The sequence below is a fragment of the Suncus etruscus genome, chromosome 15 (assembly GCF_024139225.1).
Source record: "Suncus etruscus isolate mSunEtr1 chromosome 15, mSunEtr1.pri.cur, whole genome shotgun sequence".
In the NCBI taxonomy this organism is placed as follows: domain Eukaryota; kingdom Metazoa; phylum Chordata; class Mammalia; order Eulipotyphla; family Soricidae; genus Suncus; species Suncus etruscus.
Window position 1 is genome coordinate 79,905,779 of NC_064862.1, and position 27,396 is coordinate 79,933,174.

The window sequence follows — 27,396 nt, forward strand, 5'->3', positions numbered from 1 at the left end:
GGAGGAAGGTGCAGATGGAATGTCTGCAGAGTAAAGGCAACAGAGAAGGTGTGAGGGTGAAAATAAGCTGCTGTCTAGAGGCTTAGAGACTTGACTTGGGCTGGGAGTTCTGCACCCCAAAACCTCAGATAATGGAGGAAGGGTGAGCATTAGAGGCAGTAGGCACAGCCTCTGCTAAGGCCCTGGGTAGGACCCAGACTGGTGGAGTGGAGCAGGAGGTGGGCAGTGCATTGGGCTGAGCAGGGGTGGGCAGGGAACATTCAGAACCTTTTAGTTTTGGGGTTACATCCAGCAGTGTTCAGGGGTTACTCCTCTGCACTCAGAAATTACTCCTGGCAGGCTCAGGGACCCATATTGGTATGCCAGGTTTCAAACCTGGGACAGCCATGTGCAAAACAAACTCCCTTCCCACTGTGCTATCTCTCTGGTCCCCCAGGACTGTCTTTGCTCTTCGCGGTGAGAATAAGGTCAGGGGCTCCTTGTCAGTCACCAGAGTGGTGAATAGATCCACCAGATATACGCAGGCCAGAGAAGTAGAATGACCCGCCTAAGGTCACACAGCATTTAGTCCTTTCCCTGCTTGACATCTGTCTTCCCCTCTGAAAAACTTCCACACCCGGTGACACTCAGGGGTTCCTCCTGGCTATGTGCTCAGAAATCGCTTCTGGCTTGGGGGACCATATGGGATGCTGGGGGATTGAACTGATATCCATCCTAGGTCAGCGTGTGCAAGGCAAACACCCTACTGCTTGTGTCACGGCTCCGGCCCCATTGACCACTATTATTCTATAGTGAGTGACATCGGGCACTCCGGGATTGCTGCCTCTCCTTGGGCAGATGACCAGGCAGCTGTTGGAGTGTCCTTTACCCTGAGGAAGATGGGATCCTGTGACCTCCAGCATTATCCACTCTCCTCAGCCTCTTTCCTTCAGGCCTGTTCCCAGGCTCTCTGCAAACACTTGGAATTTGTTTGATGGGTTTTTACTTTTGGGGGCTATCCCCAGCAGTGCTCAGGGCTGACTCCTGGCTCTGCAGTCATGAATCACTTCTGGTTGTGCTTTGGGGATTTTTTGGGATGCCAGGTTACTTGCAAGGCAAGGGCCCTACCACCTAGTAGTCCCAAGGATAGCAGGTTTTTTGTTTGTTTGATCTAGGGCCATACCCCTTGGTGCTCAGGACTGACTCCTGGCTCTGTGCTCAAGAATCATCCTAGGGGGCCAGAGGAGAGATACCATGGAGGTAGAGCATTTGCCTTGCATGCAGAAGGTCGGTGGTTCGAATCCCGGCATCCCATATGGTCCCCTGAGCCTGCCAGGAGCGATTTCTGAGGGGTTCAGGAGGAACCCCTGAGCAATGCCGGATGTGACCCAGAACCAAAAAAAATAAAAATAAAAAAAAAATCATCCCAAGAGAGTGATTCGTAGGAACATATGGGATGTCAGGGATAGTTCTGGGTGGGTTTGCGTGCAAGGCAAGTACCCCTTCCCTGCTAGTCCTTTGATTCTGGCCCAAACACTGTGTTTTTTTGTTTTGTTTTGTTTTGTTTTGGTTTGGTTTGGTTTTGGTGTGATTTGTTTTTGGGCCATACCCGGTAGTGCTCAGGGTTACTCCTGGCTCTGTGCTCAGAAATTGCTCCTAGCAACATCAGGGGACCATATGGGATGCAGGGGAATAAAACACCGGAAGGCCACATGCAAAACAAATACTTGGTGGGCCAGAGCAATAGCACAGTGGTGAGGTGTTTGCCTTGCATGAGGCTGACATGGGTTTGATCCCCAGTCCAATATAGTCCCCAGAGCTAGGAGCAATTTCTGAGCTCATAGCCAAGAGTAACCCCTGAGCGTCATGGAGGTGTGTGTGTGACCCCAAACAAACAAACAAACAAACAAAAACAAAAGCCTACTCAGTGTGCTATCAATCTGGCCCCTCAGCACTGGCCTTTTTTTTTTTTTTTTGGTTTTTGGGCCACACCCGGTGACACTCAGGGGTTATTCCTGGCTATGCGCTCAGAAGTCACTCCTGGCTTGGGGGACCATATGGGACACCGGGGATCGAACCGTGGTCCGTCCTAGGCTAGCGCTGGCAAGGCAGGCACCTTACCTCTAGCGCCACTGCCCGGCCCCAGCACTGGCCTTTAACAGCAGGAAGGGCTCTTTCTTTGCATGAAGTGACTTGGGTTCAATCCCCAACATACCATGGAGTGTCCTGAGAACTCCTCAGGAATGATCCATGAGTGCACCTGGTCAGAGCATGGCCAGGGTGAGGCCAAAAACAAATCTAAAATCACAAAAGAAAAGCTTTCACCTTTGAAAAGCAGATAATCTGGCAGGAAAGAGTGTGGGTGTAGTTAAGGCATTTGGGACTGTTGCTGAGTGAGGCTGAGCCCTGTTAGGTTCCCCAGTTTGCAAGGTCCCCTTGCATTTATGGTTCTGAGCCCTGACCCCCCACTGGGTGTGATACAATCCCCAAATCAGACACACTGGGCAGGGTTTAAAGGTCTCAGGGCGCAGATCCAGCTCTGGGAAAGGGAGGACCGGGCAGCCCTGGGCTCCAGCCTGCTGGCTCTGGGCCCTGCCCCGGCTGCCAGCCCTCCCGCTGCCACCTGGCCCCTTCCTCCTGGCTGCTGGCAGGACTTTCTGCTGGTGCCAGATGTGACTGGCAAGGGGCCAGGCCCGCATCTAAGATGTACCAGGACCCTGGGGTGGCAGCTCAGGAACAGAGATGGATCCAAAGTGGGGGCAGGGGGCCAGGACAGGAAGCCCCAGGAACATGATTCTTTATTCAACAGATATTTCTCCATCTGCTTGCCAAGTGCGGTTGTAGGCGCCAGGGAAATAGCAAAGAGCATAGACAAGCCCCAGCACACAGGAGGGAGTGAAATCTCTGTGTGTGTGTGTGTGTGTGTGTGTGTGTGTGTGTGTGTGGTGTGTGTGTGTGTTGTGAGAGACAAGAACCACATAAAAAAGCTTTTTTGGGGGGGGGCAGATCCACACCCGACGATGCTCAGGGGTTACTCCTGGCTCTGTCTACACTCAGGGATCACTTCTGACAGTAACCCTATGGGACCCTATGGCTCAATGCCAGGGATTGAACCTGGGTCATGCAAGGCAAGTCTCTTTCCAGTTGTACTAGCTCAAAACAAGCTTTTAAAGATCCAAGCCTGGGGCTGGAGAGAGAGCACAGTGGTAGGGCATTTGTCTTGCACGCAGCCCACCCGGGATGGACCCAGGTTTGATTCTCAGCATCCCATACGGTCCCCCAAGCCTGCCAGGAACGATTTCTGAGCGCAGAACCAGGAGTAACCCCTGAGCACTGTTGGGTGTGACCAAAATAATAATAATAATAATAATAATAGTAATAAAGATCCAGAGCAGGAGTGTGGAAACCCTGGATAGGGACAAACCTCCCCCTCTTCCACTGCAAAAGCCCAGCGGGGCAGAATGCTCACGGGCGGTCTCTGCTGGCCACCATGGAAAGAACAGTGAAGCTGTCAGTGTGTGTGTCAGTGTGTGTGTGTGTGTGTGTGTGTGTGTGTGTGTGTGGCCACCATGGAAAGAACAAGCAGTGAAGCTGTTGGGGTGTGTGTGTGTGTGTGTGTCCGCGCGCAGGGGTGCATCTTGGTAGTGAGATGTGATCTGATGATTTGATTAGGGGCAGGTTTAGTCTCTTAGGACCTGAGTACTACCAAGATATGGTGGGGGTCAAAGCCCCAAGATGAGCTGTGTTCTGTGTTTCTTGGGTCTTAAGGGGTCCCCCCCCCCATCTCCAGTGCAGAAGGAGCTAAGTTTTCCTCCTCAGCTGCCTGATGGGGCATATGGCCCCTTCCTTGCAGAACACCTCCCCTCTCTCGATTTTTCTCTTTGCAGCCTCTTCACTGTGCATTTCTACCCCCCACAGCCTGAGCCCCCTGCCCCTCCCCAGTCTGTGCTCTGCCTCCCCCGGGAGGGCCGGCTGCTGGCAGGCTGCAGAGAGCAGCGCTTTTCCTGCTGAGTGCATTAAAGTGCCAGTAAATTGCGCATTAACGAGCCAGGGTGAATTGGGGGGAAGGCTCCCCCGGGGCCGGCTGCCTAGAGGCCCCGCTGGGAAATCCATCATTCTCTGCCCCAGAAGGCTGCAGCCTGGGGCAGGCTGTTTACCCTCCCTCCTGTCATCCCTCCTGTTTCTGGAAGTGAACTTGGGTTCTCAGGACCTCTTAGCTCCCATGGAACCTTTTTTTTGGGGGGTGGGGACTTTGGGATCCTGACGTTTCTGGGGTGCACATAAGCACAGAGCTATCCCACACAGGCTGGAGACCTAGTCCAAGCTGCAGTGACCCTGGGGTCACAACGAAGTTGCTACTGCTGTCTAGCTGGCATCAGGTGGCCCTTGATACCCAGAAGTAACAAGGTCTAGAACCCTCCCAAAGAGGCTGGATAGCCTGGCATGCACTGGGTAGCATCTGCTCTGCGCCTCTCCAAGCTGTTCTTGGAGCCCAGAAGAGGGGAGCATGCCCTAGGAACCTCGTCTCTTGGTCCTTAGGTCCTGTCTCTGTCTCTGTGACCCAGCTCTGGCCAATACATCCCTCTTGGGCCTCGTGGCCATGGGGAGAATGGGGGTGCTTGTAGAGTGCACTCAGCTGGCTAATAAAGGGGGAGAAGGGAGTTACCAAGGTTCTGGGGACACAAGATTCAGGGACAAGAGGGAAAAGAGAACTTAGAGACTTATCTCCTGGCTCCACCTCTTTCTTTGCTTGAAGGTGTTTTCAGCCAAAGATGCTGTTTACTTTCTTCCCAACCCTCCCCAAATAGCTGGGGGACCAGGGAAGTGACTCAAAGGGCTGTAGTGCATGTTTTGCTTGGGGTGGGGGTGTCTCTGAGTGCATTCCCTGGTCCCCCCAATACCACGGAGAATGATCTTTGAGCATCAAGCAAGGAGTGGCCTCTCATACCTCCTGGTGTGACAACCATACACACAAAAAAAGTGTTTGTGGCTGTGTGCAGGGGGGGCCTTTTCTATGAGGCAAACACTTTCCCCACTGCACTCATTCCCTTCCCTTGAGTGCTTACCATCACCACCCCCATCTAGAGAGAAGAATTAGTGCATCACTTGAAGGTCTGTAAACGATTTGTGGATAGCCAGCCCAGACTGGTAGGTTCCGGGGTCCCCTGGAGGCGAGGGGCAGGCTGAGGGCAAAGGCCTGGAGGGAATACTAGCCAGGCTTCTCCCAGGAAACAGACCTGGGGTAGCAGCAGCCAACTTGGCTTCATAGCACTGAGGGTTCAGGTCCTGCCACCACCAGCCTCAACTGCCAGATTTCTTCTCTTTTTGGGGGGAGGGCGTGGAGGGGCTGGGGCTCAGGGATTATTCCTGGCTCAGTGCTCAGGGGTCCCTCCTGATGGGTGCAGGGGAGCTTATGGGGTGCTGGGGTTCCAACGTGGATCAGCTGTGTGCAAGGCAAAGCACCCTCCCTGCTATACTATCTCTCAGGCCCCTCAGCCTGATGACGACACAGAAGTGGCCTCAGGAGAATCTGGCTAGTCCAAGCAGCCACTCAGAGAGGTCAGGGCTGGGGACCCTCAGCCAGAAGCCCAGCCTGATGAGAAGAAGCAGCTGTGCCACATTCTTCCTGCATTTTCCAACCAGGATGCACAAAGAGTTGAGTGGTCCCCAGAGTAAAGGGGAAAGCCGGGGTTCTCCTGGGACGATGGGTGGGCTGAATTGTGTCCTTCTACCTCTGACCTTAGGTCCATCCTCAGTGTCAGAATAGGAACCAGAAGCCGGAGCAGTGACACAAGCAGGAGGACGTCTGCCTTGCACATGCTAACTTAGGACGGACTGTGGTTCGATCTCCCATATTGTCCCCCAAGACAGGAGTGATTTCTGAGTGCACAGGAGTAATCCCTGAGTGTCACAGGGTGTGGCCCGAAAACAATAAAAACAAAAAACAAAAAACAAATGAGGCTGATCCCTGGTCCCAGGAGGATGAGACTATGGATCAGGGGCAAGAGTCACACAAACCCTGTCCCCAACAGGCTACACCCCAAGTCTGTACCACCACCACCACCACCACCACTTGACCTGCCCTCTTGGCCTGTTGGCCTGACCCCAGGGACCTGGCCCTGGTCCTGCTTCTCACTCAGCTGGAGCCTGTCCCTGCATGGACCTTCATAGGGTTTTCTGGTCTAAGATCTGCCCAGAGCAGGTGTTCAGTTCTGAGTTGGTGGGGCCTCTTCTCCCTAGGGCACTAAGGCTGAGTCCCCTGATTTTCCTACCCTCAGGTGGCATGAGGTGGGAAGTGGGGCAATTGGATGGGCCCTAGCCTAGATCCGACACTGTCAGGAAGCAGGAGCCGCCCAGGCACCTCCTCTGCTCGGTCCCCTGGTCTGGTCTGGAAACTGCCTCATCAGGGCAGCCGAGCAGCTGAGATCAGACACCGGGCTATCAGTGGGTGCCCACATTTCCGGGATTGGCAGGGACTTGACTAGATACCTGTTTCCACTGTCACAGCAGATAATAGCCCCCTACCCCCCATGAAGACTTTATACTGTTGGTCCGGGCAACAGGCAGCAGTGGCTGCAGATGACATCGGGGGACTTGAAGCAGATGGTGGGGTGAAGGGAGAAAACCATCCTAAGCTCACCCCACACCCAGCCTTGCCTAGGTACCCAAGTCCCATCATGTGCTGTGACATGGCTCAGAACGACTGGCTTATTGTCATGGGGTCCTATGACCGTGTCACCATGTACCAGGTGTGTTGAGGCTCTGAAGGTCATGTGGCCATGTAAGTGTAATAAAACATCAAAAAAATCAGTGCCTGGGGCCAGAGCGGTGGCACATGTGGTAAGGTTTCTGCCTTGCATGTGCTAGCCAGTTCAATCCTATATGGTCCCCCCAAGCAAGGAGCGATTTCTGAGCGCATAGCCAGGTGTAATCTCTGAGCGTCACCGGGTGTGGCACCCCCCCAAAAAAAATTCAGTGCCTGGTGCTCTTTGCTACTGCCCTGTGCCTTCTCGATGGTGGGAAAGTCCCGCTACACTGGATCCTCTCTAGGATTCACCATCCGTATTGGTGTTGTGGGCTCCATGTTGTGGGCACATTCCTTGCAGACTTGCCTACTCCCACTCTCTGGTGCTCGCCACGGCTGTGCTCCTGGAAACCACCTACTTTGTGAGGATTGTTCATGGCAGAGCAGTGTCTCCGGAAGGCCAGGCAAAGTGCTTTAGCCCCTAGGTCATTTCCTGAGCATCCCAACTCCCAACTTTCAGACCCATGTTCAGAGAATTTTTTTGGGGGGAACTACCCCTGGCGGTGCTCAGGGTTTACTCCTGGCTCTGCACTCACGAGATCACTCCTGGTGGTGCTCTCCTCGCTGTTTCATGGCTCCAGCCCTGAAAGTTCTGAGAATCTGACCCACGCCACTCGTCTCCTAAAACTTCCCCACATCCTCACAGCCTCCTCATTCCTGTCTACACAAGGACAGCCCAGTTGCCACACTGGTTTCCTGTACACAGAACAGGTGGGGACAGGTATGCTACTCACAGTATTATTGAGCTTGGGGGATCCATGCCTGACAGTGCCACGTGCGACCCCCAAACTTGAGGCCAAACCCTGATTCCCAGATAGCTTCCCACACTGTGACCCTGCCCCCCGTGATCCCGCCCCTCCCAGATCCAGTCCACCACAGCTAGATCCCACAAAAAGCTATAACCCATACACAGCTGGATTCCTGTATGCTGTCAGTGTGCCCAATCCAACCATGAACAGCATCTGTGGTAAATACATTTATTTCCCCCAAAGGGCCTCCTACACCTCCAGCCACAGATCCAGCAGGGGAACTGAGAGGGTCCCCAGGAATGGGAGATGCAAAGCGATCACCTACAAGGTCTGGGAAGCGGGGTGTGAGGTCTCCAGAGTCCCTGGGGCTAAACCGAGTATAGGCGGGCTCAATAGACGACCTCATATACAGTGGCCTTCTTGTCCCCGGAGCCCGTCACGATGTACTTGTTGTTCCCGGAGATGTCACAGCTGAGCACGGAGGATGATTCCTTGGACTGTGAGTGGGAAGGGGGTGAGGCAAGGTTCACCCCTAGAAACCCCAGTACTGGGCCGGAGAGATAGCATGGAGGTAGGGCATTTGCCTTGCATGCAGAAGGATGGTGGTTTGAATCCCAGCATCCCATATGGTCCCCCGAGCCTGCCATGAGCAATTTCTGAGTATAGAGCCAGGAGTAACCCTTGAGTGCTGCCAGGTGTGACCACCCCCCCCAAAAAAAAAGAAACCCGAGCAGTGACTGCGATTTTACAGAGTCTAAAGGCCAGTGCCTGCTCAGGTCCTGGGTGGTCACAGCTGGGCCAAGATGGGATTCTGGTTGGGTGCCCATAATGTGTGTGTGTGTGTGTGCGGGTTCCCCTATGTATCTGACCACAGAACAGGTCTTAAGAGTCTTTCATGCACTTTGCTTTGCATGAAGCCCTGGATTCCAGCTCCAGTCTGGCAGGCGTCCAAATAAGGCAGGGAGGGCGCTTGGGTGCCCCAGTCCCAGCACTGCAGCACCAACAAAAGCAGCAGGAGTGGGGTCCACATGGAAGTGGGCAGCCCTGAGCAGGGGTGCCCTGCAGGCTAGTGTACCTGGAAAATGCTGGCTCCATAGGGCGTCCTCCAGGCATTGAGCAGGTTGTCTTTCCCGGTGCTCACGAACCACCGGCCTGTGCCAAAGGAAGAGAATTCCCAGAGTGTGCCCAGGAGGGCGTGTCTGGGTGGGGCCAGGAGGTCCCAGGGGGCATCAGGGGATGGTGGGTCAGGTCCCAGAGGGTACTAGGGGCGTGGCTGGGATGAGCCAGGGAGTCCCAGAGAGTGCTGGGGGCGTGGCGGGGGCATGACAGGGAGGTTCCAGAGGACACAGGGGAGCACAGGTCCTGGAGGGAGACTGGGAAGGGGAAAGCACTTGGAGCTTTCAAGCAGGCATTGGAGGATTGGAGTATCAGCATCAGCTGTCCCTGGCCTCTCCATTTCTGGCACCTCTGTACTACTGGGGGTGGAGGATGGGGGGTGGGGGGAGGCCTGGCTCCACACTTCCCCCATTTTCCAGAATGGTGAAATTTTCCGTGGCCTTTAAGACCAGTTACTAATGTTAGGGGGTCATCAGATAAGATACCCACGGGGTCAGGGAGGCAATATGAAAGGGTCTGAAATAGGCTGACATGCAGAAATGCCTGCTTCAGTCATGAAGACCAACAAAAGTGAACCCAGAGCACTGAGCCATGGGACCCCACCCTCCCCAAAAAAGGACCCAGTGACTCCTATAACTCAGAAACTACACATCAGGTCTAGTCTGTCGGGTCCTAAAGAGTTGTGTACTTCTTTTCGTTTTGGTTTGGGTTTTGGTTCACACTTGGCTGTGATCAGGGCTTACTCCTGGCAGTACTCGAGGCACCATATGGGATGCCTGGGATCAAACGCAGGTCTGCTGCATGCAAGGCAAACGCCCTCCCTGCTGTCCTATCACTTGTGGGTCCCAATACGGATATTTTGTTTTGTTTTGTTTTTTGGGCCACACCCAGTGATGCTCAGTGGCTACTCCTGGCTATGCACTCAGAAATCGCTCTTGGCTTGGGGGACCATATGGGACGCCAGGTGTGTGTGGGGAAATCAAACCGAGAGGTCTGTCCTAGGTTAGCGCGCAAGGCAGATGCCCTACTGCTTGCGCCACTGCTCCAGCCCCTGGATTTTTTTTTTTTTTTTTTTTTTTTTTTTTTTTTTTTTTTTTGGTTTTTGGGCCACACCCGGTGACGCTCAGGGGTTACTCCTGGCTATGCGCTCAGAAGTCGCTCCTGGCTTGGGGGACCATATGGGACGCCGGGGGATCGAACCGCGGTCCGTCCTAGGCTAGCGCAGGTAAGGCAGGCACCTTACCTCCAGCGCCACCGCCCGGCCCCAAACACAGTTTATATGCCCTGGACTTGTTTTTTTTTTTTTTTTTTTTTTTTTTTTTTTTTTTTTTGGTTTTTGGGCCACACCCGGTAACGCTCAGGGGTTACTCCTGGCTATGCGCTCAGAAGTCGCTCCTGGCTTGGGGGACCATATGGGACGCCGGGGGATCGAACCGCGGTCCGTCTCCTTAGGCTAGCGCAGGTAAGGCAGGCACCTTACCTCCAGCGCCACCGCCCGGCCCCGCCCCTGGATTTTTTAAGAAAACAAATTGGGTTTTGTTTTAGGTGATGAGAGTAAGTGCAGGATCCAACCTGGGCCTTCAGTCGTGTTTGTTTGCACAGACACGCGTTGCCTCCGCCCCGGTGCCCACACACACAGACATACCACAGGAGGCAAACTTGAGGGACAACACGCAGCTCTCATGGAGGTGAAGTTGGTACTTCTCAGGTTTGCGGACGTGTAGCACCTCCACGTTACTACTCTCCATGCCCACGGCCAGCCAATCCTGGTTGGGACAGTGGCCCAGGGAAAAGATCTGGGGGTGGAGAGGGAAGAAGTGGGGCGGCAGCGAGCACAAAGGGCTGCTGCTCCAGCTTCCCTTCTCATGCAGGAGGCTCGGATTGATTTCCTGGCACCCCCCAGCACTGCTGGGAGAGACCATTCATCTGGGAGTGGGCCCTGAGCACCCCCTAGGTCCTGGAGTGGGGAGAGGGTGGAGGAGAGGCAGCTGGCCCTGGGCCCGGAAGGCAGCAGGCATCTGCATGTCACCTCATTCATATTAATCAGAATTACACAGAACCCTGGGGCCTCACATCCATTATCCGCTCAGAACAGCACCAGCAGCTCTGAGAGGAGGGGGAGAGCCAGCGAGGCTGGCCAGGGACAGATGGTGGCGGGAGGCTGAGGCTGAGGCCACGGCCAGCTCAAGGTCACCCACAGCAAGGTCTAGAGAGGCTGGGAGGGGGCCATGATCCCAGCCTGGAACATTCCTGGCTCTGATTGGCAAAGACTCCCTCCCGGTCATGTCCTTCTAAGCTTCATTCCAGGTCAGGCCCAGGGGGTGAAGGGCCTGCCTACCTCCCCCTATACCTCTCAGAGACTGGCAGGGTGATTACACCCATGTGAAAGAACCACACGCTTGGGGGCTGGAACAACAGGACAGCGAGGAGGGTGCTGGCCTGGCACATGATCTACCTGGGTTCCATCCCCGCACCCCATAGGGTCCCCCGAATACCACTAGGAGCCAAGAACCCTGAGCACAGAGTCGGAAGTCAGTTCCGAGCACCGTTAGGTGTGGCTCCCAAATGGAACACAATAAAAGAAGGGTTGGGGTGGGCAGAGCCTGGCAGGAGATGAGGTGCTTGCTCTGGGATCCCCAGGATATATTCAATCCACCTAAGGTCCAGGAAAAGGATCTGAAACATGGTATCCACTTGCACCCTCATTTCCTTAGGAGATGTCAGAGAAAGCGAAATGGAGCTGACAAGGGAGGCCTACTGGATGGGTTTGGCAGGATGAGTAGGAGTTTGCCAAACAGGGAAGAGAAGGACAAAGGCTATTATCCAAAGATGCCCCAACGTGGAGGAACTGAGTGAGTCAAGGAATCGGCACCTGCCCCCCTGAAGCCTGAACCCCTGGCCTACTTCTCTGCTCTTCCCTGTGCAATCACTGAGGCCCCTCCTGAACTCCATGGAACCCGCAATTCTCCAAAAGCTCCTACCTCCTCCTCCCCCCAGGGCCAGTGCCTCCACCCCGGGATGTATTAGGACTGGGTGAAGTGATGGAAAGTGTGTATATTGTGTGTGAGCACATGCATGCCTGTTTGGTGCCTGTGTGTGTCTGTATGAGTGCACAGGCGCACATTCAAAGGCCAAGCCTAAGGCTTGCTCTGTAGGGCGGACAGACTGACAGACAGATGTGGCCCCGACCAGGCACCTGCGAGCTGAAGTCATGCTGCTGCAGCTGGCGGCCCTCTCGCAGGTCCCAGCAGCGCACCGTGTTGTCCAAACCGCCCGTCCACAGCCGTGAGCCGTAGTCAGAAATGTCTATACAACTGGCTCCGTCCGTGTGGCCCTGGAACTGCCTGATGGAGAAGAACCAGAGTCTTTTTTTTTTTTTGGGGGGGAGCACATCCAGTGATGCTCAGGGGTTACTCCTGGCTATGCGCTCAGAAATCCCCCTGGCTTGGGGGACCATATGGGACGCCGGGGATCGAACCATGGTCCGTCCGAGGTTAGCACATGCAAGGCAAATGCCCTACTGCATACACCATTGCTCCGCCCCTGAATCCGGAGTCTTTCTGCACTCGGTTCCCCATATGGAAGATCAGGGGGTTAGGGGTTCTCCCAAACCACACACCTGACCATGGTCTGGTTCTGCAGGTCCCAGACCACGATGTTGCCGTCGCTGCAGCAGGAGAAGCAGACCTTGGCATCGGGGCTGACAGCCAAGGCGTAGCAGGCAGGGGCTGAGGAGGTCAGCTCGGCCTTAATGCGGGGAGTGGGCGCAGCCAGATCCCAGATGGACAAGGTGCTGGCCTCTCCGCCTACTATCAGGCTCCGGCCATCTGGCAGCAGCTTGCACGAACGTATGTAGTTGTCCCGGTTCTGGGCCAGCAAGGGGAGGAAAGGTGTGGGGATTAGATACCCCAACCCACAAGGCAGGCCTATGGGTCCAGGGGAAGCCCATTCCCTGCTGGCCTGTATCTCTGCCCTTTTGTCCTACAGGTCCTGCGTCCTGGTAAAATTCCACCCCATTGCCTTGCCATTCACACCTTCAGACCCTTTCACACCCTTGTCCTTGTAGGCTCCACCCCATGCACTATAAAGACCCATCCTATTGCCTTAAAAGGGCCCCCCACATAGTCTGCAAGCCCCGCCCCAAAGCTGCAGGCCCCGCCCAGCTCACCAGGCAATCCAGCTGGGCCACAGGGGTCTTGGCTCCGGGCTGGCCCACGTCCCACACCTTCACGCAGCCCTTGCCACCAGTGTATACATGCTGCGTGGAGCCACTGATGGTGACCGCGCACACCACCTCGCCGTGGGCCAGTGTGTGCAGTTGCCGCGCATGCCGTGGGATGCCAGCGCCTACCAGGGCGTCGGATGGGAAAGGCACTGGCTGCATCTGGCCATCGGCTGCCACATGGAAGGAGTAGGCCCTGGGCAGAGCAGGCGGGAGAAGCTGGGTGCGGAGGGACTGCAGGGAAGGGCTGCTCTTGCTAAGGTAATGGATGCTGGGGAACACCAGGAGGAAGGAGGTGTTCCTAGAGGGCAGGCAGCACCTCCTGGATGCAGCTGCTGAGAACCTGTGGCCCCAGCAGCCGGGCCCTGGAGGAAAACTCACATTTCCCCTCCTCCGGGCGCTGCCACACTTCAGACTCTGCCAGCCACACTCCAGATGGCAGCTCCTTACTGCGGGCCAGGACGTTCCCGGCGGGGCAGAGTTCTGTGGGTACTTGGAGCCTCGAGAGCTTTCTGGGGGGTGTTGTGGGGAGCCCTGTAGGGAGCTGAGTGGTACCCCCGGCATCACCCCAGTACTCACGGCTTGCTGCCAGGGATGGAGGGCAGGGAGGAGGAGATGGATGAACTGCGGAGATGTGGGTGGGACTCAAATGCCATCTGCCAAAATGCCAAAGGGGGGTATAGGGTGGGTCACTGCACCCCCACATGCCCTCTTACACAGCCCTGTTTGTAACCAGAGATACTGGATGTGCACCATTTCTCAGCGCCCACCTACCTCCATCCCCTCTCTGTTCCTCCCAACACAGCAGAATAGCCTCCTGAAGTTGGGGCTAGAGCCACAGATTTGCTTTGCACAAGGCTGACCCAGGTTCAATCCACACCCCCCTAACCCCCACCCCCAGCATCCAAGAGGGTTGCCTGAACCCAAACAGGAGTGATTTCTGAGCACCACTGGATGTGGCTCCAAAACCAAAAATTTAAAAAACAAAACAAAACAAAACAAAAAAAACCCCACGATGCCAAAGTGATAACAGCGGGAGAGTGTTTGCCTTCCACACAGCCAACCTGGGTTCGATATCTGGCATCCGCTATGGTCCCCAGAGCCTGCCAGGAGTGATTTCTGAATGCAGAGCCAAGAGTAACCCCTGAACGCCGCACTTGCAGCAGAGGCAGTTGTGGCAGAGAATCTTGGGTCTGCCAAAATGCATTATAGAGAGCCTTTACTGACCTCTTTTTCTACATCTCCCTCAAACGCCCACCCCATCTCCATCGTCAGGTACTCTACTCCTTGTGGACAAATGTGGCCTTCCATTTCCTCTGGGTGAACAGGAACCCTTGCCCGGCAGGTTCACTGGGAATCTTGGGTCCTGACATGGCCCTAGACACACAAACACAGTAGGTCCCTCTCGCTGCTCTGGCCAGAGAGATGTCATGGTCCCTTCTTACTGATCCTCCCTCTTTGCATCTATAAAAGGACTCTGGGCCCTGTCTTCCTGAGCTCTCTCTTCCCTCCCTCTCTCTGCCTCCCTTTTTTCTCCCCCTCCCTTCCCATCCTGCTCCCTATCTTTCTGTCTTTCTCTCACTGCAGCAGCACCCAGATGCTTTTCTCCAAAGCCCCTCATGTGGATTTTTCTTTTGTTCTGTTGTGTTTGTTTTTTTTCTGGGCCACACCCAGTGGTGCTCAGGGATTACTCCTGATTCTGCACTCAGAAACCACTCCCGGGATGGAGAGATAGCACAGCGATCTGGTAATTTGCCTTGCATGCTGCCGACCTGAGAGGGATCGGATTAGATTCCCGGCATCTCATATGGTCCCCTGCCTGATAGGGTCAATTTCTGAGTGCCAAGCCAGAAGTAACTCCTGAGTGCTGCTGGGTGTGGCCCCCAAAAAACAATCAATCAATCAATTAATAAATAAATATAGTTTAAAAAAGAAAAAGAATCACTCCTAACAGGGTCAGACAGTGGTCCTCAAACTATGGCCCGCGGGCCACATATTGTATTTGTATCTGTTTTGTTTCTTCATTGCAAAATAAGATATATGCAGTGTGCATAAGAATTCGTTCATAAATTTTGTTTTTACTATAGTCAGACCCTCCAATGGTCTGAGGGACAGTGAATTGGACCCCTGTTTAAAAAGTTTGAGGACCCCTGCCGGTCAGAGAACCATAGGGGATTCTGGGGATCAAACCCAAGTCAACAGCATGCAATGCAAAATGTCCTACCTGCTGAGCTACCGTTCTGGCCCATTCTGTTGTTTTGTTTTATGCTTTTGGGCCACATCCGGCAATGTTAAAAGGTTACTCCTGGCTCTGTGCACAGGAATAACTCCTGTTGATTCTTGGGTACTATATGGGATGCCAGGATCAAACCTGGATCAGTTGCGTGAGAGAAAAATGCACCCCCTCCCTCGGTCTCCTGTCACTGGTACCATGCGTGGATTTCAGGGCGAAGCTTGTAGATCCACTAAGACCCTCAGATATTCCTTATACCTTTTCAGCCTGGCCCATGGCTCCCCTTTACCATCCCCAGGGCCCTGCTGGCACCTGCTTCTTGTCCCCCAAATCCAGACTCACCATGGGGGAGCGCCCGTACACCACAGAGCTGCTGGCCTGTGGGGGCAGGTGCAGGCTGACGTAGGACCCGGGCATGGAGAGGTCGCCGTTCAGAGCACCGTGGGCGCCCAGGCTGAAAGACGCAGGGAAGGGACTGGCCAGGGCTAGGGGGCTCCTCAGGGCTAAGAAGAGACAGATGGACTTTCAGACAAGTGCCCCTCCTTCCTGCCACCCAGGACAAAAACAGCAGTCCCTGGTCCACCCTCAGGATGCTCATGCTCTGGCTCTGATCCACTTCCAGCGGTTTGCAGCTGTTCCCACCTGCTCTCAGGCCTTTCCCTTGCCTATTTTCTTTCTTTTTTTTTCCCCTTGCCTTTTTATTTATTTATTTTGTTTGTTTGGGTTTGGTTTTTGGGCCATACCCGGTAGCACTCAGGGGTTACTCCTGGCAGGTTGCGCCTGGCAGGCTCGGGGGACCACATGGGATGCCAGAGATCGAACCCGGGTCTGTCAGGTAGGCAGTGTGCAGGGCAAATGCCCTATCACTGTACTATTATTATGGCCCCTCCCTTTCCTTCTGAAGATACAAAACTCTGATTCATCCTTCAAAACCCATGACCCAATATCTGGCAGCATCTCAGAAACACCCTTCCGCCTCTTAGCCCATCCTTTAGCCCCAATCTGGCCCATCTCGGGCACTTCTTCCACCCAAATACTGATCATACAAGGCTGCTAGATTGTTTTCATCTTTCTCTTTGAGGGAGGGCAGGTAAAATTTCCCCCAACTACAAGTTTCTCAAGGGAGGGCAGGTAAAATTTCCCCCAACTACAAGTTTCTCAAGGAGCCCCTTCTTTTTTTTTTATTTTTTATTTTTTTTGGTTTTTGGGTCACACCCAGCAGCGCTCTGGGGTTACTCCTGGCTCTACGCTCAGAAATTGCTCCTGGCAGGCTCGGGGGACCATATGGGATGCCAGGATTTGAACCACTGTCCTTCTGCTTCTAAGGCACATCTTGCCGTTAGTTCATATTGTGGAGGACGCAGCACACTAACCATCACTGCAGGATTTTTACCCTCACTCAAAATGGCAAAATGCAATATGTGTTTAATAGATTATTGTTAAAATTAGATGCTTTTGTGTGAGTGTTCGTCTGTTTTGGCAGGTCACTGCGTGGTGTGGCTCTCTGACTCTCACAGTTTAAAATTTTGGCTCTTTTTGTCGAACTTGTTCGCCACCCCTGGTCTAAGGCGAACGCCTTACCGCTGTGCTATCTCTCCGGCCCCAAAACCCCTTCTTGAAGCTAATTTCTCTCTGGGTGCCCCAAACCAACCCATCAGGCAGAGCACTGTGCTCTCCACAAACAGCTGGGGAAACAGAGGCTCAGAGGTTACTTGTTCACAGGCGCAAAGTTCCTCTAGTCGAGGCTTGCCTCATGCACCTGCCTCTCTGACATAAAGCTCATCTTTCTTTTTTTGTTTTGTTTTGTTTTTTTTTTTTTTTTGGGCCAAACCCGGCGGTGCTCAGGGGTTACTCCTGGCTGTCTGCTCAGAAATAGCTCCTGGCAGGCACGGAGGACCATATGGGACACCGGGATTCGAACCAACCACCTTAGGTCCTGGATCGGCTGCTTGCAAGGCAAACACCGCTGTGCTATCTCTCCGGGCCCCAAAGCTCATCTTTCTAGGGGTCAGGGAGGTTGCAGGAAGCATGGGTTTGATCTCTGTGGGTTCCCCAGCACTGCCAGATCAGGACACCCTGAATGCTTCCAGCTGAGAGTACTGTACGCTAAGCAACTCCAACCTTAGTCCCAAGGCCAAAAAGAAACTGGGCCCGGAGAGATAGCACAGCAGCGTTTGCCTTGCAAGCAGCCGATCCAGGACCAAAGGTGGTTGGTTCGAATCCCGGTGTCCTATATGGTCCCCCGTGCCTGCCAGGAGCTATTTCTGAGCAGACAGCCAGGAGTAACCCTTGAGCACCGCCGGGTGTGGCCCAAAAACAAAAACAAAAACAAAAGAACACTCATCCTCCAAGGACTCCTCCTCCTGGGCCTCAGTTTCCCCAACTGTCCAGCAAGATAAAGAGGAAACTGAGGCTCACAGAGGGGCAGCAGCCTCTAGTTGGGAACCTGGAGCAATGCATCTCTTGTTTCATCTATCTGGAGATAGTGGGGCTCAAACCCAGGACTTCATCATCCATGCAAGGCCAATGTCGCTTCACCAACTTGTGAACATGGCTCATCTCACACCTCCCACCTCCCCAGCTTCCCTGTTTCCAGGGAAAGGTTCCTGGCTGGCTGGGAGGCAGCGCCCTGCAGATACTCACCGATGCTCTCTGTGGAAGGCATTGGCTTGGCAGCAAGCTGGCGGAGATGGCTGGCAGAGCTGGGCCCGGGGGTGGATGCCTCCTCGGGCGGGGAAGGATCACAGGACTTGGGAGCGGGGGTGCCCGACGGAAGATCGCTCTGCAGAAAGGACAGCATGAATGCCAGGGTCTCTGACACACAGAACCCAATATGAGGGCTGAGAATGCTCTGATTCTACACACAAAACCAGGACTCCCTGAGCACTGCGCCAAGAGTAACCTCCAAACATGAAGACAAACCAAGTCGAGGTGGGGCTGGAGAGATAGCACAGCGGTAGGGCGTTTGCCTTGCATGTGGCCAACTCGGGAGGGACCCAGGTCGATTCCTGGCACCCATATGGTCCCCTAGCCTACCAGGGGTGATTTCTGTGTGCAGAGCCAGGAGCAATCCCTGAGCACCACTGGGTGTAGTTCAGAAACCAATCAATCAATAACTACAGTTAAAAAAAAAGTGGGGCCGGAGAGATAGCACAGCAGTAGGGCGTGTTTGCTTTGCAAGCAGCCGGCAGAGGAATGGTGTTGGTACGAATCCTGGCATTCCATATGGTCCCCTGTGACTGCCAGGAGTGATTTCTGAGGACAGAGCCAGGAATAACCCCTGAGCGCCACTGGGTGTGATCAAAACAAACAAACAAAAAAAAAACAAGTCAGGGGCTGGAGTGACAGGACAAGAAGAACAACACTGGACTTGCATGCTGCCTGCCTGGGTTCCATCCTAGAACCCCTTATGATCCCCCAAGCCAGCCAGGAGGGATCCCTTAATGCAGAGCCAGGAGTTAGCCATAGCACTGCAGGGTGTGGCCCAGAATGTACCATATGAATCAAATTCCATGACTGAGTTGTCTTTTTGTGGCTTTGATTTTTTTTTTTTTTGGTCACATCTGGCAGAAATTAGGGGAGTGTCACTTGCAGCTTTGTACAAAGTCACCAGCACTGGCCATGCTCAGGGATTATGCTGGCCGGGAATGGGACCTGGGGGTCTCTCCTGTGTGCAAAGCCTGTAACCAGGTGCGCCCACCTTCACCCAGTTGTTTTTTACCACCCCACAACTAAAGGAGTCAGAATCAGATTCCAGTATTCCCTATGCACAGGTGTCTGGGCCCCCTCTCTGCCCACCTCTCCTTACCGGGCCGAGCTCTTTGCCTCTGGGGAGTGGGGAGCCAAGGCTGGAGGCCAGGGAGGCTGGACTATCCACACAATCCCGGCGGGAGGAGACGCAGATGGGCACCTTCCCGCAGGGGCTTCCAGCAGGACTGGGGGGTTCTGAGGGCTGGTCCTGGGTCCCGGAAGGTGAAGGAGAGATAGGTCAGTTGTGAGGTCCCCAGAACTCCCATGCAGAGCTCTCAACCAGGACTGGAGAAACTGCGGAAAACACAATGCTTGGGGCCAGAGTGAGAGCAGTGAGGGCATTGATTGGCCTTGCACATGACCAAATTGGGTTCGAGATTCTCAGCATCCCCGAGCTAGGGTGTGACCCCAGAGCACTGCTGGGTATAGGCCCCCCTCCAGAAAAAAACTCTGTGCCTCAATTTACTCATCTGCACAGGGTTGTGACACAGTGGCACACACAGTGTGACTGTGTCAGGGACTGAACAGACTGAAGGAATGAGGCTCGAGGGATGGGGTTGTACCCTCAAAATCAGTCACAGGGCTGGAAGGGAGATGTGGGAATCAAGCCTGGGCACCCATATGCCAACCTCCAAGGGCCTTGCCTACCCAATCCCTGTGTTCCCTGGGCCTCAGTTTCCCCAACTGTGCTGCTAGCCCAAGGGGGGTCTACCTCCTCCTTCCTCCCCATACAACCCACTCCACAGGGAGGGGCTATGCCTTAGGACTCACGACTCCAATCAAGACCCTTATCCCCTAACCTCCCGAGCCCCAGGGGCCAAGGTGCACCCCAACATGACTCACCTCGTCCACCACTAGGTTATAATCACTCTTATCTTCATCACTTTCCTGGGAGAAAGAAGGTGGACACCTGACATGGGCAGGAACTGCCGGGTGTGCTGGGAGTGGGGAGTGGGAGGAGGCAGGCAGGTCCCCATGTAGGAGGGGAACTAAGAGGAGCCCAAGTTTGCACTGTGGTCTTGGGTGACCTCCAGGCCCCCCATGCCCCCTGCTCACATAGGGCCCAGGAAGGTCCTTGTCCTCTGCTCTTGGCTTTCCGCTGCTGCCCAGGCCGCCTGGCCGCTCCTCGTCCACCACGCTCTCAGGGGGTGATGGTGAAGCGCTCTGCAGCCGGGGTGTAGGGAGAGAAGAGTCAGGACTTCAGGCGAGGCCCCCCCATGCCCTTGCTAGCCATGGCACCCAAGAACTGCAGATATGAGCCGGAGAGAAAGCATGGAGGATCCAGAAGGCCGGTGGTTCGAATCCCAGCATTCCATATGGTTCCCCATGCCTGCCAGGGGCGATTTCTGAGCACAGAGCCAGGAGTAACCCTGAGCGCTGCTGGGTGTGACCCAAAAACCAAAAAACAAACAAACAAACAGAAAAAAAAAAACCAAAAAACTGCAGACATGGTACAGGGCACAAAGCCCACCCTGTGTGATCCCAGAGCAGCTGAGAGTGGATCTCAACCCTCCTCCCCTCAAAAAAGGTGTCTCTGGAGTTTTGAGAAGAAAACATGATCCTGAACAGAGCAGGGGAAGGAATACACAGAGGGATGTGAGCTACAAGCAGAACAATTTTTGTTTGTTGGTTGATTTGTTTTAGGGCCACCCCTGGCAGTGCTCAGAGCTGACTCCTAACTCTGCACTCAGGAATCACTCCTGGCAGTACTTGGGGGACCCTATGGGATGCCGGGAATCAAACCTAGGTTGACCATGTGCAAGGTCAGTGCCCTCCCCACTGTGCTATGGCTCCAGCCCCACCAGAGACATTTCTTTTTATTTGTTTTTGGTTTTTCTGAGTCATATCCGGCAGCACTCAGGGATTACTCCTGGCTCTACACTCAGATATCACTCCTGGCAGGCAAGGGGGACCATATGGGATGCTGGAATTCAAACCAACGTCCTTCTGCGTGCAAGGCAAATGCCTTACCTCCATGCTATCTCTCTGGCCCCACCCCCTCTTTTTTTTGTTGTTGTTTTTTTGTTTTTAGGTCACACCCAGCATCACTCAGGGGTTACTCCTGGCTCTACACTTAGAAATAGCTCCTGGCAGGCTCCGGGTGACCATATGGGATATCGGGATTCGAACTACAGTCTTTCTGCATGCAAGGCAAACCCCCTACCGCCATGCTATCTCTCCGGCCCCATCAGACACATTTCAAACCAAACTCTTAAACTGAAGGCAGCCCACAGGGGTGCCTGGTGTCCAGAGCACCATGGGGTGCAACCCTGGACTTCAGGGCAGCAAATTTCCTAGGAACCCACTGGCCACTGCCCCTAAGCACCACTTTGGAGACCCCGGAAAAAATGGAGATGAAATTCCAGTTTAGAGTTGTCTCCTGCATGCAAGGATGCAAGGCTTCCGCTTGGCCTGAAGGGGCAGTGGGTGTCTCCTTGGGTCCTTTCTCAGCACAAGTCACTTCAACCACACAATAACAAAAAAGGCAGTATCACTGACAGAGCAGAGGATGTGCAGGTCACTTACCCTGCTTGGAGCTCTCTCCACTGGTGGATTGGGGGGTCAGGTGAAGGGAGAAGAAGGAGAAGAAAGAGAAATGAGGGTTTGATTGCTTGGTGGCCATATTTGGAGCCTGGTAGTTTCCTGCTGTGGGAATTATTTCTGGGTAACTGTGGGTCAGCCCCCTGCCAGCCCCAACTCCATCCCTTCATGGGTCTCCCTCTCCCTCTCCCTCTCTCTCTCTCTCTCTCTCGACAGTGCTCAGGGCTGACTCCTGGCCCTATGCTCATGAATCACTTCTAGTGGTGCTTAGGGGGCCCTATAGGGTTCTGGGGATCAAACCTGGGTCGGCTGTGTGCAAGGCAAGTACCTAAGTACCTTCCCTGCTGTGCTCTTGCTCTGACCTCCATTTTTTCATCCCATGGTGCCCAGGGAGCCCTAGGACATCATGATGCTTAGCATCAGTCTCCCTCTCTCATACCCTTGCAAGGGGAGGATGAGGTCATGCCTAACTAAGCACTATGGCAGGCACCCAGAGCAGTTCTGTCACTCTCTGCAGGAGAGGAGGTACTCAGTTAAATCTTGGGGGCCCAACTCCCATGGTCCATCCCTCCTGGAGCTGCATGGCTGGATCCCCCATTCCCAGGTACCCCCAGCTCACCCCGGGAGCCCTCGGCGTCCACACTGGCTCGCTCCTCCTTGGCGGCTGCTGCCAGTTGGGCCTGGGCAGCCAGAGCCCCAGACAGGGCCAGCAGTCCAGTGGGGCGCGGTGTGAGGGGCACGGCAGGGGTGTGGTGGGACAGAGGCTGGAGCTGCTGCTGCTGGAGAGGAGGCGCGATGAGCCAGCAAGTGTGGGGATGGGGGTGTCCCAAAAACCCACAGCTAGCCCAGGACTCACCCCAATGAGACTGTTCAGCTCCCCCACCGTCACCTGCTTGGCTCGGTCCACGGCCTGGAGCACCTGCTGTTGGTGCTGAGGAGGGATAAAGAGTCGGGGGTCACAGGGTCAGGGGGATAAAGGGGCAACAAGAACCCCCCCGCCAGCCTCTGTCCCTACCATTCCTCCTGCCTCCTCCCTTTCCACCTTCAATCCGAAAAAGAAAAGAAACCAGAGAAAGCCTGGGGGAGATGCTCTCCAAGAGTCAGCCCTTGACAGTGTGGGATGTGGCCACATCCCACCCCACAAAAAGCTCGGGTGGAGGTGGTCATGGCATTTGTTCTGTCCTGCCCATGGAGTGGAGGATCACAAGAGAGCAGACTCTGGGGGGCACTGACCCAGCATGCAGGGAGCCCCTAACAGTCTGGGGAGCTCATGGACAGGTGCAAAAGCCTCCCCGCAGTCACACAGCAGTCAGGATCTGAAGTCAGAATGCACCCCACCCTCAGGCTGGGAGTCCCCAGGACCACTCACCTCCTGGGTGAGAAAGGGGATGATCTGAGCACAGATGCCGCTGAGGCGCTTCACGATCTCCGCCTGTGGGAGCACTTGTTTGGTTTGGGTTTGGGGGACCAAGGTCAGCTGGGCTTGGGGCTACTCCTGGCTCTGAGCTCAGGAGTCAGGGAACCTTGATGTGTCAGGGACGGAAGGAAGCCGGGGCTCCAGTAAGTTTGAGCAGCTCTCGGGAGGAGGCTTTGGAAAGTTTATCCAAGCTGTGGGCTCCAGGATATACCCCAGAACCCCACAAATCTTTGCAAAGCCCTGGGTAGGAGAGGCAGCCACTTGCAATGCAAATGAGGAGGCAGAGGGCCTGGGTGAAAGCACCTGAAGGCCTCCTACCATCCCCACATATTTCCCAGGGACCTTGCTCAGACACCAAGCCTGGGCAACAATGCCCCCCAGGGTATGTCCATCCACCTGGACCCAGATTCTTGGCACAGCCTTTTGAGGGCATGAGGCCCTGGAGCCAAGGTTTAGTGATGCCGGTTATGTTGGGAGCTGGAGAGAGAAAGCAGGGGTGAAGGCACCAGCTCTGCCTCTGGCTTGCCCTTGTCCCAGCAACACTGGGTGCAGACCTGGAGACTCCTAGCACCCCCTAGCCCCCTATGCTCCAAGCCTTGCACTGTGGCTACATCAGTATCAGCAGAAAATGGTCAGAAACCCTGACCCCACCCTACCCCACTTAAAAAAAAAATCTGTGTTTGGTTTTTGTCCCAACTTGCTAGCACTGGGCTCTGGACCTCCAGGGCGGAATCAGGGATGCTCTGGATCTCAGAGGGAGTTTGGGGCCCTTGGTCTAGGCCTCTACCTCCAGGAAGGTGACAGTGGCTAACACCACCACTGAATGACCTGGGAGGACCTGAGGGGTGGTGTGAAGTTTCTGAGAAAACCAGATGTCAGAGGGGCAAGAAAATATCCAGCAATTTCCCACAGGACTGAAGGGAACAGGATGCTAGAGTGATGGCTACAGGCAGAGCACATCCGCCTGCTACACCCCTGCACAGGGCTCACACATCCGCAACACCCCTGCATGCAGCACACCACCTGCTACACCTCTGCTCACAACAGCACATCCATCCATTATACCCCTGCTTGAGAACACCTGCCCACTACACCCCTGCCTGATATGGTACATCCCTACCCACAGCATACCCTCCTGCTACACCCCTGCCTGCGGTATACCCATCCACTACACCTATGACTCCTACATCCCTGTCCTAAGCACATCCACTCGCTATACCCCCTGCCTGCAACACATCCTACCTGGTGCTGCTCTTTCTTCCGAATCCTCCTATGTCCAAAGCTTTCTGATAAACCAAGACTAGATGAATGCTTCCCTGAATGCTCTGAGCGGCACCAGCGGTGTCTGGAGTGGGGCTGGGGAAGCCCTGATTAGAGGCAGCAGGGTTGGGGGGCTAGGTGGACTGTGCTGACTCCAGGCAGATCGGAGCAGCCAAGTGTGAGAAGCAGCCGGCACTTTAGGAGCCGAGAATGGTGGACAGAGAGAGAGAGAGAGAACCAGGACTTGAAGGGTCTGGATGGTCCAAACTCTGCATGTGGGGGGCCCATCCGAAAGGTTCCCTGAGTGCTGCCGGAAAATTGGGGAGTCCCTGGGGCAGCATTTAAAGAAAATTCAGCTTGATGGCAGGTCTCAGCCAGAGCAGGCAGGGGCACAAGGCAGCCCTAATTGCTGGCAGTTCAACAGGGACAGTGCAGGGGCGAGCAGTGTCAGCCCAGGTGTGGACGTCACGGGGTGTTTTGTGCTGAGTGTCTGGCAGCTTAAGTTTCCTCCTGAGGGGCAGAGTCAGGCTCCCAGGCCTGGAGCTCACAGACAGTTCTATTTCATGACCTCTCACAATGGACAAACCTCTGCCAACCCAAACCCAGAAGTGCCCACATACCCGAAAAAGCCTGTCAAGGCAGGGGCAAGCCCAGACACCCCTGGACATGCCCCAGACATACCAGCAGAACACTGCAAATTCAGAGATCCACTTAGGATTCCGGTTCGGTTCAGAAGGTGGCTCTACCTCCCTTCCCTCTACTCTTCAGAAGCCAGAGGAGGGCCCTGAGGTCAGGCTCAGGATTTTGGGGTTCATACAAAAACATCCAGAGAGCAGTTCACAGTTCAGCAAGGGTTGGGGAGGTATGAAAGGCTTGGTCCATCGAGCACTACTTGATCTAACCCTGGTCGACCGAGCACTACCTAGGGGAGCCACCCCCGAATACAGCAAAAAAAGCCCCCAGAAGAGAAGGGTGGTCTAGGACCCACTTTGCATCCAACAATTTCAGACCCTCAGACCAGCTGCAGTGTCTGACTCAAACCCTCCAATCTTGTTGCTGCACAGGAAGTGACCTTCCATCAATCCATCCACCATCCATCCACCCACCCACCATCCATTCATCAGTTCATCCCTCCATTCATCCACCCACCCATTCATCCATCCATCCATTCACCCCTTTTTCCATCTATCTGTCTATCCATCCTTCTTTTCTTCCTTCCTTCTTGTCCATCTGCCCATCCATCCATCTGTCCACCCACACACTCTTCTTTCTCAGCTCTTGCCTGCCCCTCCAACAGAACCATGCAACAGCTCAGAACTGATTTCTTTTCATGAGGCCAAACCCTCACCAAGTACCCAGGGGTTCCCAGAGAAGACGCCCCTGTGCCCCAGCCCTGCACTGTCACACACAGTGAATCCTCGAGTTCCTCACACGGTCCCCCTCACCTGTTTGTGCATTTCGATGTTGAGCCCGTAGGACATCTCGTAGTACTGGACGGAAAGGCAGGAGCAGGTACTCAGCAGGGCCGGGGGATGCTGGGCTTCTGGGGGGAATCCCAGCAGGACCCCCAGAACCCCTTCTCCAAGACATAGCCAAGGGGGAAGCCAAAAGAGCAACAAGCAAGGCCAGGGAGGGCCAGGAGGTTGTGCACAGACAGACCCAGAGCAATGGCAGCCAGACTGACCATCAGGTGGGAGAGGAGAAAAGATGCCTCCACACAAGCCCGCCAAACCCCCCCAAACCAGGCCACCCCTCACCATAACATAATGCCGCTGCATTTCAGTCTTCTCACTTGCTAACTTCTCACACTCCAGCTTGAGGCTGGGGAGACAAGCAGGATCCCTCTGGTTCTGCAGCCCGGCCCCATGGGTGTCCCCCATTGGGGGCCAGTTTTAGGTCTCCCCTACCTGACCCAGTCAGGGTCCAAATCCTGCCCCAAGCTATCCCTGGCTCTCAGGGTCCCACCAGGAACTGTCTCCCCCAACCCAATCTCCACCTGGAAACCCACACCTGGGTCCTGCAGGTACTCGGCTCAGCCCCGCCCCTCCGCTAAAGGCCACGCCCGTATATGATGCCCCGCCCCTATTAGACCACGCCCATGTGTCAAAGCGCCTCTGGCCGACCACGCCCCTCCCTATGCCCCGCCCTCACCTATATCACACCTCCAACAAGCCACGCCCAGCCTCTTGGTGGCCCCGCCCCCTAGCCCTCAGGCCCCGCCCCTTGCCCCGCGGGTCAGCTCGCTCCACGCTCCTGCCCGGGCCTTGGGGGTCAAGAACTGCGGGGTGCCTTGCGGGGTGCCCGGGCCCCTCACCTGTGGTACTGCGCCTGCAGAAACTGGAATTCCTCCTTGATGCGGTCGCAGATCTCCAAGATCGAGAACTTGAAGGGCTGGCCCGACTGCAGCGGGGTCTGGGGGTGCGGGCGGTGAGGCGGGGGGCGCACCCCCGGGGTTCCCGCCCCGCGCCCAGCCCCGCACTCACCGGGTGCCTGCCCTGGGGGTACATGGTGCCGATCCCGCGCCGCGACTCCCCCAAACCGACGCCGGGGCCGGATGGGCGACGGCGGAGAGGCGCAGCAGGCTGGGGCGCAGGGCAGAGCCCGGAGTCCCCGCGCCCCGGGATCGCGCGCGCGGGGGCGGCCGAGAACCGGGCGGCGGGCGGGCCCCGCGCTGAGCGAGCGTCTCCCTCCGGCGGGGCTCGGCCGGGAGCCGCGGGGCTGAGCCGCCTTAAGGTGGCGCCGCCGCCCCCGACACGCACGCAGCGCCCCGCGCCGCCCCCGGGCCCACCCCCGCACGCACGCCCGCGGGGAAACTGAGGCTCGCTGCGGGCCCGGGAACACGCCGCCTCGCCCGCCCGCCCGCCCGCCCGGAGCTGGAGGAGGCGCAGTGCACAGGGGAGGGGAAGGGAGAGGAGGGGAAGGGAAGGGAAGGGAGGGCGCGGGGCTCCCACTCCTACCGCCCGCCTACCCTGCGAGGAAGAGGAGTCTCAGCTGGGCTCAGGCTCTCCCCGACTGCGGGGTGATCCGCGGGGAACTCGGCCCCAGGGGGTTCATCCTGGGAACCTCAGCCCGGCAGGCGAAGAAAGGAGAGGAGGAGGGAGAGGAAGAGGGAGGGAAGGAAGGAAGGAAAAGAAGAAAGGGAGAGAAGGAAGGAAGGAAAGAGGGGGAGGGAGAAAAGAAAGACAGGGAGGAGGCATGGAGGAAGGACAACCCTCAGGTGCCTGGAGCACTTCAGAACCACTCCAGGGGAACTCAAGGCACAGAGAAAGAACCTTAGGGGGCCCACAGCCCTGGTGGAGGCAGATGGAGGGGTTTGATTGGAGA

General features: G+C 55.5%; 1 protein-coding gene across 2 annotated transcripts; it reads right to left on the minus strand.

Annotated features, from left to right (window-relative positions):
• Positions 1-7,747: 7,747 nt before the first annotated feature.
• Positions 7,748-26,638, minus strand: TLE2 (TLE family member 2, transcriptional corepressor). Of its 2 annotated transcripts, none has more exons than XM_049788724.1 (20): positions 26,556-26,638; positions 26,387-26,484; positions 25,830-25,893; positions 25,518-25,562; positions 22,765-22,827; positions 22,252-22,326; positions 22,015-22,171; positions 21,381-21,400; positions 19,911-20,018; positions 19,698-19,742; positions 18,913-19,062; positions 17,748-17,886; positions 15,447-15,607; positions 13,451-13,527; positions 12,818-13,067; positions 12,269-12,516; positions 11,846-11,993; positions 10,295-10,445; positions 8,609-8,685; positions 7,748-8,030 (listed from the first exon to the last, which is right to left on the minus strand). In XM_049788724.1, the coding sequence occupies exons 1-20, from the start codon at positions 26,577-26,579 to the stop codon at positions 7,923-7,925; spliced, it is 2,208 nt and encodes a 735-aa protein (XP_049644681.1). In that variant the 5' UTR covers positions 26,580-26,638; the 3' UTR covers positions 7,748-7,922. The 2 variants fall into 2 exon arrangements, with proteins under 2 accessions (XP_049644681.1, XP_049644680.1); XM_049788723.1 differs by having other exon boundaries at positions 22,015-22,174.
• Positions 26,639-27,396: the final 758 nt, after the last annotated feature.

Coding starts and splice junctions, on each gene's coding strand:
- TLE2 (XM_049788723.1), bottom strand. CDS start 26,579: ATGTACCCCCAGGGCAGGCACCCG. Junction 25,563..25,829: donor TGCAGCGGCATTATGTTATG/GTGAGGGGTGGC, acceptor CTTTCCGTCCAG/TACTACGAGATGTCCTACGG. Junction 12,517..12,817: donor TGGCCCAGCTGGATTGCCTG/GTGAGCTGGGCG, acceptor TTGCTGGCCCAG/AACCGGGACAACTACATACG.